At 49.4% G+C, this 14,795-nt stretch overlaps 4 protein-coding genes across 4 annotated transcripts; all 4 read right to left on the bottom strand.

Annotated features, from left to right (window-relative positions):
• Positions 1-1,513: 1,513 nt before the first annotated feature.
• Positions 1,514-3,660, bottom strand: BO87DRAFT_308162 (uncharacterized protein; the record flags this gene model as incomplete). The annotated part of the gene is made up of 5 exons (XM_025619421.1): positions 1,514-2,100; positions 2,151-2,380; positions 2,431-2,856; positions 2,916-3,317; positions 3,434-3,660. The coding sequence occupies 5 exons, from the start codon at positions 3,658-3,660 to the stop codon at positions 1,514-1,516; spliced, it is 1,872 nt and encodes a 623-aa protein (XP_025479976.1).
• Positions 3,661-9,879: 6,219 nt separating this feature from the next.
• BO87DRAFT_48825 (uncharacterized protein) lies at positions 9,880-10,496 on the bottom strand. The gene has a single exon (XM_025629321.1). It carries the CDS (start codon positions 10,313-10,315, stop codon positions 9,911-9,913), a length of 405 nt encoding a protein of 134 aa, XP_025479975.1. The 5' UTR covers positions 10,316-10,496; the 3' UTR covers positions 9,880-9,910.
• Positions 10,497-10,718: 222 nt separating this feature from the next.
• On the bottom strand, positions 10,719-12,762 carry BO87DRAFT_396771 (uncharacterized protein; the record flags this gene model as incomplete). The annotated part of the gene is made up of 7 exons (XM_025625263.1): positions 10,719-11,029; positions 11,283-11,321; positions 11,455-11,561; positions 11,699-11,978; positions 12,107-12,409; positions 12,559-12,602; positions 12,638-12,762. 7 exons carry the CDS (start codon positions 12,760-12,762, stop codon positions 10,719-10,721), a joined length of 1,209 nt encoding a protein of 402 aa, XP_025479974.1.
• Positions 12,763-13,558: 796 nt separating this feature from the next.
• On the bottom strand, positions 13,559-14,679 carry BO87DRAFT_308153 (homeobox domain-containing protein; the record flags this gene model as incomplete). Its single annotated transcript, XM_025619420.1, has 3 exons — positions 13,559-13,726; positions 13,788-14,531; positions 14,614-14,679. The coding sequence occupies 3 exons, from the start codon at positions 14,677-14,679 to the stop codon at positions 13,559-13,561; spliced, it is 978 nt and encodes a 325-aa protein (XP_025479973.1).
• Between the last annotated feature and the right edge of the window lie 116 nt (positions 14,680-14,795).

The raw sequence follows: 14,795 nt of genomic DNA, 5'->3' as shown, positions 1-14,795 counted from the left end.
TGTAGGGTGGATAAAATATGTACCACCGACGTAGTAATACCGATACCTAACCTAGTCCTTAGTGTATCAAAGCCAAGGTCGGTCACTACAACCACACGAAACAACGGATTAAACTTAACTACTACTATCATCAACACCAGCCAATTTCTATAACAGACCAATAATAAAACCAATCTCAACCACTGCACACAAGCATAGATAAATCCTATTCATCCAAAAAATAAAGAAAAAGAAAAGAAAAGAAAAGGGAAAAGAAAAAGAAACGCCTACTTTCCTCCATCGAGTATCTTCATCCGAATACAACCCATCTACGGGCGGGGCAAGCGAGATGACAAGACGACCTACTATCTGCAGCATCAATCAATCAATCAATCATACCGATCATCCTGTCAAATCCCCCCAAAACAGTAAGTGACATGATAATACCTAACTAAACATACTACTCTACTCCAAAAATTAAATTAAATAATATGAACAAGAACAAAAAAGTTTATCCCTCTAACCACACCCCTCATATTGACTCTCGCCCTCTCCTTCCCCCTACTAGTACTCTCTCACCCCCTTTCTCTGCATAGATAGATAGATAGAGAGAGAGTTAGTTAGGTAGTGATCGACTTAAAAGAAAACCTAGTAGGTAGTAATTCTCTCGGCCCCCTCCCACTGCCCCTCCCCATAACTCGTTAGTTGGTGACTGACTGTACTGCAGTGCTGCAGTGCAGCAGCCACCGCATCATCATCATCTACTACCGGGGAGGTGAGTGAAGTGGAGTGGAGTAAAAGGGGGGTCAAACAACATACTACTTCCTACTCCGATCGATCGGAGAATTATCTAACTATCCATCTTCTCCTTTCGATGATGATGATTAACTAATACTCTTTCCTAATATGTACTAATTTGATAATAGTAGTACAGATTGGTTCCTTGCTCGCACCCCTTCCCTCTGGGTAGGAGAATGACATGGAATGTTGTTGTCTTCCGCGGAAGCACGGAACGGTCCGAATAGGAGGGATAGGAATGAAGACGTCGGAGATTTATCCGATTAGGAAATGGTGGCTGGCTGGGGCTACTGCAGCCTGGTGGTCTGTGGTAGGAGTAGTAGTTTGGCATGTGAATGTAACTACTAGTAGCAGTGAGTGTTGTCAGTTGCAAGAAAAGCAAGCGGCACTGCACTCGCTCAATTACGTGATGATTCGTGGCACGGGCCCCTCTAACTAAATAGGACTGTGCAGGAAGGCAACTAACTAAATAAGTAACTACCTGATGGATCCGGTGGTAGTGGTAGTGGTAGTGGTGGATCGTGAATTAAAATATATTATTTTATCTTTGTTTAGTGCCAGGCCTTGGATATTATCATTTTCGTTGCACGTCATCATGCTAGGTTCAGCCCAGTCCATGGGCAGAAACTAAATCACCACACCACTGCAGGCAGGTTATCCCTGGTGGTATTACTGCTACTACCATACCCACTCCCCACTTGTGTATGCCTTTTCCAGCTCGATTGCAATTAGTTACTTACAGCGTCGCTGACCGATACGCTGCTAGCCCAGTCACAGGCATTCCGTTGAGTATCTCATCCGGGAAAGAACTCGGCATGACTTCTGGCATCAGTTGCTCGAAGCCGTACCCCTCGATCATGCCATCCATGAGCGGTGGCATGAACGGTGCTTGACCCATGCTCATCTTACGACTGTCGCCGTAGGATGACAACGGAGACCCTTTGACCGTGGACGACGGATCATTGCATTCCGCACTGCTACATCGCCGCTTGAACTCGGCGACCATGCACGAAAACCGGTATGCGATATGGTCTTCGTTGGGCGCGAGATGCAGCAGGAACATCTGCACCTGCTCGATGAGCGGGTCCATGAGGTTGAAATCACACAAATTCAGAGCAGCGTAGCCGACAATGAAGTAGACCTGGTCGACAAGGCTCAATGCGGTAGAGTACCGGATTTGGAGGAATCGCGATATGATCAGACGTGAGGTTTGCAGAACCTCAGATGCGAGCCTGTCGGATCTGGGCTGAAGCCTCATTGCTGTGCGGTGAAGGAGTGTCTGGCAGAACCAAAGGCTCAGCTCCAATGTGGAACTTTCACCAGCTGTTTCTCTCGTCAGTGGTAGTCCCCGGAAATATTGGCAGGCTTCTTACAGAAAAGGTGAGCCCACTCCCTCTTCCATCGCTCGATTTCCTCATAGTCAAGGTCCGCCAACCGCATTCGACTGCTATTGCTCTGGAGCCGCAATGTAATCAGATAGAGCTGTATTTCCGCGACAACCCTGGCGTCCTCCAAGGTTGCTGCGGGGTGCTCCAGTATCCGTGGGCAGTGATCAAGGTATCTCTGCTGGATATGGAATGGACGCGCATTGCCGACCGCAAAACTAATGCGTGTTAGCTATATTGGGTACAGGAGGTATCAGGTGGAACCCACTGTAGCTGTGTCAAGCAATATGTATTCCATAGCCGCAGCTGCGCAGCCGTTTCATTGTCCACCACAACTTCCGAGGGTGCATAGTTTATAAACTCAAGCGCAATAATCGCATGGTTGATCGAGATGCCACTCAACAGCCAGCTGTCCATGGGTGGCTCTTTCTGGGCGGTTGCTGGCCAGAGACAGAGAAGTGCAAGTGCTTGGAGGGTCTCATACTTCAGGGGAGGTTTCTCCCACAAGATGTTGACTACCGCATGTCGCACTTGAAGATATAGAGCATGCACAGCAGACGCTGGTATCCCCGGGACATAGCGTGAAGCTAGAAGGCATGCAGTATTATACAGTAGAGAGTCGGGAGCTTTCATGTCATTGTGGATATCGGAGAGATTGTAAATAGAAACGCAGGCACCGAAGTGATCGACAAACCTGATTTGCGCCAAGCATTAGCAGCTATCTTGGTAGTTGTCTATCAGGTAGGCTCATACGTTTGCAACAATTTGAGGGATAGTTTGGAGTCGATAGCGCCCTTGGCGGCACCGTCACTGGAGAGGGGAGAGTCAACGGGGGAAGTCTCTGCTTCTCCGAAGAAGTCGGACTGGAGGTCCTGAATGAGGCGAACGGGTTTAGGCAGGAAGGGAGACGACGGGCTTCCCTCCATGGAGGCAGTATCATCCGTCATGATACTTTTTGTCAAGTGCGGAATTGAAGTACTTGCGAAACCTGAGGAGTGATCTAGCATCTGCCGCATCATGCCCGTCATCTCCCTCATGGATCGTTCTAGGGAGGTGAGGCGCTCCTCAATGGAGGGAATTGCCGAGGTGGCGTCTGGCCACATCGCAGCACTGTCTTGGAACCGATCGGTCGTTTCTGGCAGCTTACAATCGATTCTAAAGAAATCGTGGACTGTCAGCAAAATCGGGACAGTTACACTCCACGACTAAATTCATGTCGCGCCCAATAGGACAAACAAAATTCGAAATGGCAGGTATGAGTTACTACTGACCTTAGAGATAGACAGCGACGGCACGCATGACCGCGCGGATCTAGATCACATCTTGTTTTAAGCTTCCGACATGTGTGACAGGCAGTCATGGATCGTCGTATCCGGCCTTTCGGACGAGCTGTGTCGGAATGGGGAGCTAGTCGCCTGCCATCCTCGGCAACGTCCAAGCTCTTGTGCTCCCATGAAGAAGGGGTCTCGTATTTGATCTCGTCCACGGTGCGAGTCATGTCATCAAACGAAGTTCAGTTTGGACCAATTGATGGCAGGCAATTTGGAGAGTAGGGTAGAATATAAGAGGGCAAAAGAGGCAAAAAAAGCAGTAGAATAGTTACTACGCGCAGGCCATCGAGGGGCGGGCAGGTGGAGAGACGAAGTGCCTTTTAACAGTTGGCGGCCAACCCTGGAAATGGGATTGTGCTCGCCAGCTGGGAATTGACGAAATTGGCTTTGGTTAGATTGGTTATGGGTCCGTCCAGTCCGTTCTTGACCTGGGGTAGACGCTAAATGACGGCAGCACAGCAGCCAGCCAATCCATGTCCCTGCAGGTCTTCTAGAAAGATAGAAACAATGGGTCGCGATACTGGCCAGTCACCCTGGCAGGGGGTCTGATTGGCATGCGCTATGGTATTCTCCGAGTCTCCGATGTAAACCGGATCGTAACTAAATCCCGCTGCTTCCAGGGAGGGGGGTTGGGACCAAAATGACGCCGGTGGAAAGTGGGAAATTAGTGAGGAACTGCCGCTGAAGTTTGGCGTTGATTTGCTCGGTTCCCTGCTTATCATGAAGATATGGATCGGGCGGAAGTCCAGGATAAGAAGGTCAGTAACTCGCGTGAGTCTTTGGCTGATGGTCTTTGGGAACTGATGGCGGCTTTTCCTTTTCCTTTTTTGTTTTCTTTCCTTTTTTCCCTCATTAGAAAAAAAATAATAATAATAGTAAACAAAATTAGCTTTTTCTGATCGCTCCTCCAATTTCTCCTCTCCCCTTATCCGTTCCACATTGATGGTCAGGCATGACAGCGGTTGGAGATTGACGGGGAGAAAGTAACCGCGTGAACCAAGGGAAAATCAAAAAGCGATCATGTAGATCTTAACGAGAAGGAGTTTCTCTCGACAAGACCATAGCGACTGACCATAGGTAATTACCTTATAAGATTCCTCAAATGATCTTTCTACCACCAAGGAGAGAAAAAATTTTCCTCATGTCTCATCTCTACACTTGAACAGCGCATCCTGCAATGCGACATAGAATGCCTGCGCTGGCGGCTATCACCGGAATTATTGTTGGACTGTTAGCAAGGATGCACGTTGATATTATCACATCCATGTCTAGACCCGAAGCCAGAAAAGCATAATCTATGCAGGTCCAGCGTTTGTGGTGCCAGTGTGCCCAGGCGTCTTCCATAACAACAGCCCGTGGGGGATCCTCAGGAATGATTCGAGCCACCAGGATCATGGCGGAGCTCCTACTGGTCCACTCCATCCCTGTTGTTATGTCCGTACAATGCTTTTAGATCATACCGTCTTTTTCCTCCTTATCACATCATTCCTTATCATATGTTCACAATCCGGGACGGAGGAGGCATATCGGTTCAACATTGGCTGTTGACCCATAATCGACAGGCACCCGCGTTAAGGTCAGCAGAAGTGGTGGACCCAGCACGCGGTGGAGCCCTGGTTGTCTGAGCAAGGCTTGTCTTCGGGGGAGTGGTCGAGCTCTCTGGGGCCTTCGACACAGATATCACATACACTACAGCGAATCAGCAACCCCTCATTAGTAACTAGTTTATTTCGCAGAATAGACTAGTATCGCAATCTAGGCTTGCTTCAGGCCCAAATTTGCTGCTTCTTGATTTTTGACAAGTGCAATGACGGGGCTTGAATATTATTCCGTCTGTTGTTAAGCATTGCAAGTAGTAGGGACACCCTGAACCTCGGCTTCACGGCCGTTAGGTCATTTTGGGAATGGGGCGCGTCGGCTCGCAGCGCCGGCTCCATAGTACAAGGCGCAATTTGGTTAGCGCTTGCCAATTACCGTTCCTCTCTCCTGCTCCAGGATTCCACTTCCAGGCGCCAGTAGGCAAGAAGGGCGGGTGAGGGGGTGGGAAAGTAAAATGGCAACCAACAGTGCGCTTTGTATCGGTGAATGGTGCCATTCCAAGTTGCTTTTCCCACCTTTCTGAGATGGTCCAGTAGGAAACTCTGATGGGAGTAACTAACCATCGGAGGTCGACGAGGCTAGCCGTGCGTTCCCCACTGGCCTGATAGAATGGTTGCATTCGGGAATGAGTGGCACATGTCTCACTTGTTAACTAGTTATCATGAAATGATGTGTCAATGGTTTAACGTTATTAGCCATGAACACGCTCGACTCGAGAGACCAACGATAGAGGCAATTTCTCCGTACTCCGGGCCACTTCATTGTTCATAACTTTTATTGGAAGGCATTTGAGAATCGGATATCTCCGAATCACCAGGTCGTAGAAGTCCATATTCCACCCTTATCGAAGCCGTACCTGCAGCTAAATTAACTCAGCTTATTAAGATCACAATGAAGTGTTCGGCGGCTTTGATTTTGGAAAGCCCAAGAAGGAACGCCGAGTATATCCTTGCTCACCTCATACGCTAAGATTTAGTAACCTCTGGAATCGTCTGTCCATGGCTATTCCCGGCTGCAGGTTAATATTGGATGGCGGTTCGGCCACTAGACACGTCGTCATCGGAAGACGTAGGCTCTCAGGCAGGATATTCAGGGGAGTTCAACGGCCAGACCATAATCCCTGCGAACATGGTTGATAGGAACAGACTGAGAGTTGACCATCGTAGGCATGTGTTCATGAGTATGCCGAGGAAGTAAAGGAGGGGAGCTGGTAAAAGATGAGGCAGCGACGATCCAGGAAGTTCTTTGTAGACACATGATCGCCGGTCATGCCTTAGGCTCAGTTTGTCTGTTTTGTCTGCTTTGCTCGTTGCCGGAAATCTGGTGGCGTTTTTTTCGCAGTCAATCAACTTTCCTCTGCATTTTCCTTCATCCAAAGTCACTTCTGCTCTCAATTGAAGCTTCAAATCCACCAAGAAGAGCAGATGGTGTCCACTTTATATATGCCAATGCTACGGTTCCCCCTGGCCCCTTCCAAGTGCTCCATAACATGTCTGGAAATTAGGTACACAGAAACAGCACCTAGCCACAGGTCAACTCCACGAGCGGCAACCGTCGGCTCAGCGGCAAGACACGGCATCGTGGCCGGAGTACCTGCCAAACTCCGTAGCTGAGGTTGCATAGGGGTTAATTACACCCTGGTCCGTTCTTCACAACCAAGCATTACTCCTTCCTCTCTCTCTCTCCATTAGCGAAGACACGCCTCTCCGAGCTCGCATCCAAGCGTCCGCCATCACTATATCCGCCTCCAGATGTGCGGGAAGTGGATAACCCGGGTACTCGGGATGACTCCACGGGCTTCGCGTCGATCACGCCGCAAATCTCGTACATCTGCGCTTGTCAAGTCAGGAATGATAGTCGGACTATCAGATAGCCAAGCAAAGCTTGGCCTTCTGGTTGACGCGTGCAGAACAATGCCGAAGACCGGTGGGCCCGTGGAGGTTTAGTCGTACTGCACACTACCTTGTGCGAACCGGAATCTTGCCGATGACCCTGTGGGCTTCTAGCCAGTTCCAGAAGGTCCACAACGCCAGACACGTTTATCCATTGCAGCAACGTCGGACTACCGATCCGATACCGCTTTCAGATGGCCCCAGGAACGGGAGCGCAGGCTGCGTGCAGAATTACTGGCTCGTGTCATGATCGATTGGTCCGTCTTGGGAGATTAGCCCAGATCCTATTCGTTGTCTTGTCTAGGATGGAAGTGGCCATAGCCAGGCAGACTTGATGTATGATTGGCCATCCTTGGGTTATGCTCAATTAGTCGAGCAGAACACATGGCCACTCATGTATCCCGGATCGAGGATGGGTCTATGCAATATCCGCGCTATCCTGACACAGGGTAATCACTGATATGCCGTTGGCTCTTGGGAGTAACCCCAGACGGAGGCCTGCATATGTCCGGGGCCACTAACATTTATAGGATAGCAGTCTTTGCTCGTCAGTCGCCCTATCAAATGCTGATACCTTCCTGGGTGGCACCGAGCATTCTCGGGTACCGGTAGCGCTATTGGACCCTGGCAATTGTTTCCACAGTGTCAAGCGGATGTGCATACCCGTTAGGAGTGAAGTGGCGCCAATCTAATATCCGGCAGCAGAACTATAGTCGGACAGAGACTGTTCTATTTTCGTGGCCGGTCCAAGTGAGCTATAGTGGCGCTTACGATCTTACCCGGTACCTGATGCCCGCAAGCGATTGGGACACAGGTATACCGCCGTAGTGTTATGATAAGCTCAGCTTCCACGATTCGCATGTGCTCGGGCCGAGTCTCTACTTTTCACATGCCCAAGCCATAGCTAGTTAACTCAGGATGTGTCACCAACATGGCATGTGGCACAGACACTCCTTTGTACACAATGCTTTTGTATGACGCAGGGTGTATGATTACCCATCGACAATCTAAACAGACAGATTTAATAACTAGTAGTCGAACTCGGCCCCTTTCGATATGAATTTGATCTAAGAGAGGTACCTGTCTCCTCCATAGCACCCACTGATATCCCATATACACACCATACCAAGTGCCACCAATATTAAAACAGAACCAACCAAGACCTGTCTGTCACTGAAGTACGTATAGTTTGAGCCCAAAAACAAAAGACTTTATTATATAATGTATTAATTTACCCTATACTTCCTCAATTCGACCATTGCTACTATCTCCCCATCACTTTATCTCAACGTGACGATATAAACCTTATAAAATCTTCTTCATCCTACTAACCTACCACTTAAACGACGTTCATGATCCACACCAAACCGAAAACCCATATCCCTAATACATCTAAAAGCCTACACTACCAATCAATGATTCCGTCCAGTCAAATCTTCTTGGAACCCTCCAAACGGGCTAGTAAACAGTACCTAAGTAGCTCTCGAGACCCTCGAATAGTACTTACTGCGTACAGACAACACTCTCAACCCATCATATCAGTCTATTACATGGCATCAAAATGTAGATAACTACTCGTAATGAATAACAGCTTCGATTCTCATCCTTCCTCTCCTCTTTATCGACCGAGAGATCCGTAATCGGATGAGCAACTAATATCATTTACTACTATACACATTTCATTTTCCAATCAAGTCACGAACCTCTATATATCATCCCAACTACTGTGATCACTTATCCAAATCAAGAATCTCAATATCAATGCCTCGGTAGTCAATGTAATCAGGTCAAAGTATACTACTACATACAAACATACTCAACTACTATCCCTAACTGACTGTATTATTCAAAAGGAAAAAAACACAAGAAGAATGCGAATATGAGCCTAATTGTCCTCTCCTCCTTAGCTAGCTAACTCAGGAACATGGACTCTGCCATAATAGTACGTATATACTTCATTCCATTTAACCAGGCCATAATATTAATTAGGAGTCCATATCAGGCTGATTGATATCAGAGTAAGGGAGGGTACAGAAAGCAGATGACATCCATACGCCCCAGACAGATAGGCATGCTATCTAACCCACCATCAACATGCTATATCACTACAGATAATAAGCTAACACAACTTCATCTGAATGACCAGATCTCTGACTTCGAGTACAGCCGAAAGCGGGATGAGTTCGATGATGAATCCCACAAACATCCCTTCATAACAAACTTTCCCATAGAACTCACATGAAACCGAACCACCATCACTCCCTCCCTCCCCTTTCCCCAAGCTTTCTCCCCAACATCTCCACGTTACACAATACAAAAGTAAGAAGAGAGAGAATCGTTGATCAGAACCCATCACTACTACTACGGAGTACTACCATCATGCCCATCCACCCATCCATCCCTTTGCAAACCCCACACATACATAACAAGGGCCAGAACTACTGTATCTAGCTTCCTAACTAGCTAACTTTGCCAACAATAAAGTTTCCTGCCCAAAAAAAGAAAAATTTTTGTTTTTATCCCCCAAAGAGGGAGAACTACATACCCTATAAGATCAAGATAACCCAGGAAACAAATCAAGGGAGAGAGAAAAGAGGAACAAACATCCACTAAACCCAATTCCATAACTTAGTGTCTGGTTCAGGTTTTAAAGTGGGTTTTGCGAAGTTAGCAAGGTAAAACCCATTACCCTCGTGTCTCAGTCGGATATATTATCCAGCCTATGTGTGTCACCTTGACGGTGGCCAACCATTTTTCATCACACAACATAAGCAATAACACGTATTTTTTTTTTTTTTTTTTTTTTTTTTTTTTTTTGGGCGGTGGGGGGGGGGGGGGGGGGGGGGGGGGGGGGGGGGGGGGGCGGCGGTCCCAAGACTATTTAACATGGTATAGGCGCCAGCGCACGCATGCAAATGGGGAGAAATCAGCGATGCAGTAGTAGTAGTAGTAGTAGCAGCAGCAGAAACCCTTGGATGATATCAGGAGGCAGGGAGTTAGTGGGAAATGAGGAGTAAACGCACAGGGCGCTGGATGAACCATGGTACTCATGCATTCCATGGCATGCGCCCGTAGGGCTAGGGTTGAACAAGAATGAGAAAGGAGAAGCAACTATTTTAATTCGAAAAAGGAAAAGGGGGCCAGCAAGATGCAATATGAATCTGTTGTCATACCTAGTAAGTTTAGAAAGGAGCTCCTCCACCATATCACATACAGATAGACAGGCAGGTAAGTAATGAACGACCTGCAGATCTAGCTTGCAGTTCGCCTCAGACATGTCGACATATGTATGCATATATGTCGGTTTGGTATGGGGTATACGTACGCACATCGAGTGCACATACAACACACACAGACACACGACACTCAACCCCCACACCAGACCAGAGTCTGGGCAAAGACTCCAGCCAACAGATTAGTCGCCTTGTATCAGTATGTCAAATCCCGAGTCCCCGGATTGCATTTGGGTACAAACACAAGCCACCGTGACTGACGTACATGCAAGTGGGTAGTGGCTAGCTCCCAGGATGCGAACTTGCATGACGGCCAACTAAACACGCCAGAGGGGGGGATGAGTTTGGTCCTCATCGGTGGTTACTTCCGCCCGATAAATGATCTCTCGGATTTCCGCAGCAGGTAAAAACTTACCATGAAGGGAGGGGAAAGGCCTGTCAGACCGTCAGGCAATGCAATTCAGGTACCTAAATGCTTAGTTTTTTCTGAGACGTCATTCGTCAAGGGACGACAATCCCGACTGTGCAGCTGAGAGGACCGAGCGTTGCACACTCGCCTTCCAGTCGGACTGGATCGGGCAGAGCTCCATGGGTAGTATAACATGTCGCAGCTCTGGGAAGGGCCATGGCCCTGGATTGGTTGGGAGGAATCAGGGATGGCGCGTGCATTAGTCCATATCCACCTACATTTCGTACATAGTCCCATGTACCCGGTACAGACGATAGGCTCCGGAAATGCTCCTTTAGGCGCTGACGCCAGGCCTGTGGCTGGTGTGCGTGTGTGGCGAGGCGATTCTGTAGGCATCGCGGTTCTTGCACGCAGTGGGGTCTCCCAACCGGTTAATGCAGTTATCAAGCCGCGAGGAGTTCCTTACTGACTCACACCTTGCAGCATGGAGATAATATCCCACGGCCAGGGGGTGGGAAAAGTGATCCGCGGCATCCTGGCGGGGATGCTCGGTGATTTAAATCGTACAGCAGTCACAGAGCCAACAATATGCAGCAAAGAGCACTAAATTATTGACCTTCAATGTCGATCCTCTCTCTCCTTATACTAGCTTATACTAGGGAAAGGGAGATCTGCCGCACCAGAGTGGGGTGCAGCTGGGTGGTTTCCAGGTTTTCGCTGCATCGATGGGTGAATACTTCGCGACGGACTTGCAATCGGTCGGTCGCATGTACAGATACAGGAAGAACCTTCAAGTCCAGGGCGAGGGATGATGATAGGCCGGCTGACCTGCCGACCTGTCTTCACCTTCTGATCGGGGATCAGGGCTAGGACGGGTGCCATGCAATACCTCTTCGTATTTCTTCATGCCCATCTGCATCCTCTCGACCGTTGAGCTGTCGTGTCAAAGCAGGCCCTGACTCGAGCTGCGTTCCTGTCAAGGCACATCCTGTGTAGCATCCTCCCCCCCCTCCTCCAGTAGAATGCCGCCCATCCTTGATCCGAGCGACCCCCCCTCGCTTTGAAAGGTGACATCCGGAGTACCTGGGATCCCCATGCGCGGCAGCCAGATTCACCGCCATGTGATAGATCGGATAGATCCTGGTTTCTAAATCGTTTCCTCTCCTCTCCCTCACCTCCTCCCCCGTGCTTCGTGCAGCTGGGGTCAAGCCCTGTGCCACAGTCGACAAGCCTGATCTGCTTCTCCAATGGTCTCGGAGGCATGTTCCGCCCGTCCGCCTGTCTCTGGCTTGCAGGGATTTCCGTGCCGGTGACCGTTGGGAAAGAAAAAAGAGGGGCCCAAGAAGACCAGCCTCGAGTGTCTCCATGCAACAGTAACGCTGCGTGTGTGCGTGTGGCTCATGAGACCTGATGGACAGACAATGGGTCGGGCCCCCTCCCTTTCAGTACGATTTGATACGGAGTCCAAGGGTCGACCTACGTACGCCCGCACAGACGTCCAAGATGACCTCCTCGGGTGATCCAGGATCCCAAGGCCGCCTTACCGCAAGAGCTGGCCGAATAGCAAAAAGCGCTCGCGCCCGTCTGAGAGTCCGAACGCTTGACAAGCAGCAGCGCCCATCCAACGACGTCGAACGGCCTCCCTGCAACAACTGGGCTTGGACTATCCACGAGGCGCACTTCTCGGTAACTGGCACTTGGCGATCTAGCCGTCCCGACTGGCCGGAACCAAAATTTAGGCCTTTGTAGTTCTTCTCATAACGTGTGACAGCACGCCTCCTGCCTGTCCTTTCCGGCGCTCACCGCAAGGCTAGAGGCTATGAGTGGCCTTTCAGGGTGGACCGATTCCAATGTTGCATGCGTCTCACAATGGTCTTCAACCCATGGATCTTCCGGATCAGAAATGCGAGAGCGGTTCCTTGGTTTTCTTACCGCCCACCAGGGGACTATCTGAGAATGAGTTGGCTCCTCCATTCCTCGAACGATCGCCTCATGCGGTGGTGGGCGTAACAAAACCTGCACCAATGGACTTCCGTCAAGCCACAGTGCAGCCTTAGGTAAGGGTTTGTGACGAATGCCAGAAATGCACGGTACCGCCCGGATGTGAGATGAGGGAACCTTAACCAGCCCAACCATGGTCTGTCTTATAAGGAGGGCCGGGAAATGTATGAAAAGGGTAAATGAAGAAGAGTAAAAAAAAGGAGAGAAAGTGCGAGTCAATGCGGACTTTCCAAAATGGAGCCTGTATGGGTAATAACCAATGTTCTCAATTTTTGTCTAATTCCAAAACCTGAGATGACCTCCCAAAAATCGTAAGCAGAAAATGAAAAGGAAAGACAGTCTAACTTGACATGGTCACATCATCCGTACTTATACTGTACAAAAAGTCATGCATATGCTTGATCCTCATCTCCAAGTGAAACCCATCACAACCGATTTGCAAGTGTAAGCGCGCCAAAAGAACAAAAGGAAACACGTTGATCTAGTATAGAAAGACAAAACATAGGAAATTAAGATAGCCGATAAAATGACCAAAAACACCTAGAGATGCAATATCGCAATAGGCAGCCATGATGCGGGAGGCAAGGGCGCACAGGTGAGGAACCGCACATCTCAGCAACTGCCATTCCAAACCGTGCTCCCAGCCACATAAACCCTGTAATGTTGAAGCCATGCACGATAATTATAAAGTCGATTAGATAAACGGTAGAGGGTATCAAGAGCGGTTGTCCATCTCACTCGGCTCGTCGTAGAATTCTTTGATGATCAAAAAGAAAGATTAAAGATGGGTGTGGTGGCGAACTCTCGTGTCTATTTGGTTCTTGGTATCCCGAAGCCCCATAACTGATGAAATGTTGGATGTATCTTGCGGTAGTGGCATCAAGAACGATGCCTGGCCCAGCGGGTGTGCCCAATCGTGCTCGAAGGCAATTTATGATTTGACAATTTGGTGAGGAGACGGCATTGATTCCGGGGACGTCTGGTCCATGTCACTGAAGGGAGATTGCCTTTGAGGGTCAATGTCGTTTCCGCCGTTTCGCATTTGGTTCCGGAGAGCAGGAAGTTGGCGCCGTCTAGCATTGATGAACCAATTGCTGATCTGTAGATAAATTTCTAGTTAGCAGGTGCTGACCTGTTAGACGAAGTGGTTTCCTACTAACCTGGCTGATAGTGAGTCCGGTGCGGGTCATGAACATCTGTTTGTCCTCTTCACTGGGATACGGATGGTCAAGATGCTCATGGAACCATGCACGCAGAATGTCTGTGACAGGCTTGGGCAGGTTGCCCCGTCTCCGCTTGTTCTTGGGGTCAATCGAATCCCCGAGGATACCGAAATTTGATTGCTGAGCATGAGAGAGGGATTGCGGAGACGGTTGTTCGGAATCGCTCTGGTAACCCATTGCGGGATAGGCATAGCCAGTCTGATTGGGCATGACTGGGAAAGAATCCACGCTCCTCCGATCACCCGGTACTGTGCCTGGAATGTTGGTTGGGGGATATGCGTGGGGGCCAACCGGGCCCGCCCTGAATTCCTGCGCTGCGAAGTCCGGTCGAGAAAGGGCCCTTGGTTCTGGGTAAGCAGCGCCCGATGTATTCAATCCCCGTTCAGGGAGCGACTGAAGGTCCCGAATGGATGGTAGAATGGGACTGGGGCCACGAGAAGCGTAGCGAGGAGAGCCTGTAATGGGGTCGGTCGGGTGACCAGCCATACGGCTTTGGGGTTCACTCGACCGGGCGGCATAATCGAATGGCAATTTCGGGGGCGATCCATAGGGACGATCAGAGAAAGGGCGGGGATTGGACGTCAATTCGTGAGCTGCTGATGTAGGCCGCTCGCGCGCGTGCTGGCGGGAAGTGAAATATGAGGTCGATTCGATCTCATCATGGAGATGAGGCGGGAGTAGCTATCAAAGAGTACATTAGTCTGGCTGGTCCTCTTACGGCGAAACCACCGGTCAGTTTGCCAGGCGCAGTGTGTTGGCTCACCTCTCGAAATGACGGAAGAGCAGGAGTATGATCCGCTGGAAGTCCACTTGCGTAGGAAATGGCCATTTTTCCAGAATCCTCACCCAGTTCACGGTACTGGGACATAGACAAACGCTGCCAAAGGGAAGGAAAAGGATTCCGAGGAGGTAACTATTCCACTATGATAGGTAGAACAGAAGTCC

Source organism: Aspergillus neoniger (assembly GCF_003184625.1).
Source record: "Aspergillus neoniger CBS 115656 unplaced genomic scaffold BO87scaffold_15, whole genome shotgun sequence".
In the NCBI taxonomy this organism is placed as follows: Eukaryota; Fungi; Ascomycota; class Eurotiomycetes; order Eurotiales; family Aspergillaceae; genus Aspergillus; species Aspergillus neoniger.
This window is presented reverse-complemented; position numbering and strand designations above follow the sequence as displayed.

Bases quoted from the DNA above. Each gene is read 5' to 3' on its own strand.
- BO87DRAFT_48825 (XM_025629321.1), bottom strand. From the start codon at position 10,315: ATGTGCGTACGTATACCCCATACCAAACCGACATATATGCATACATAT.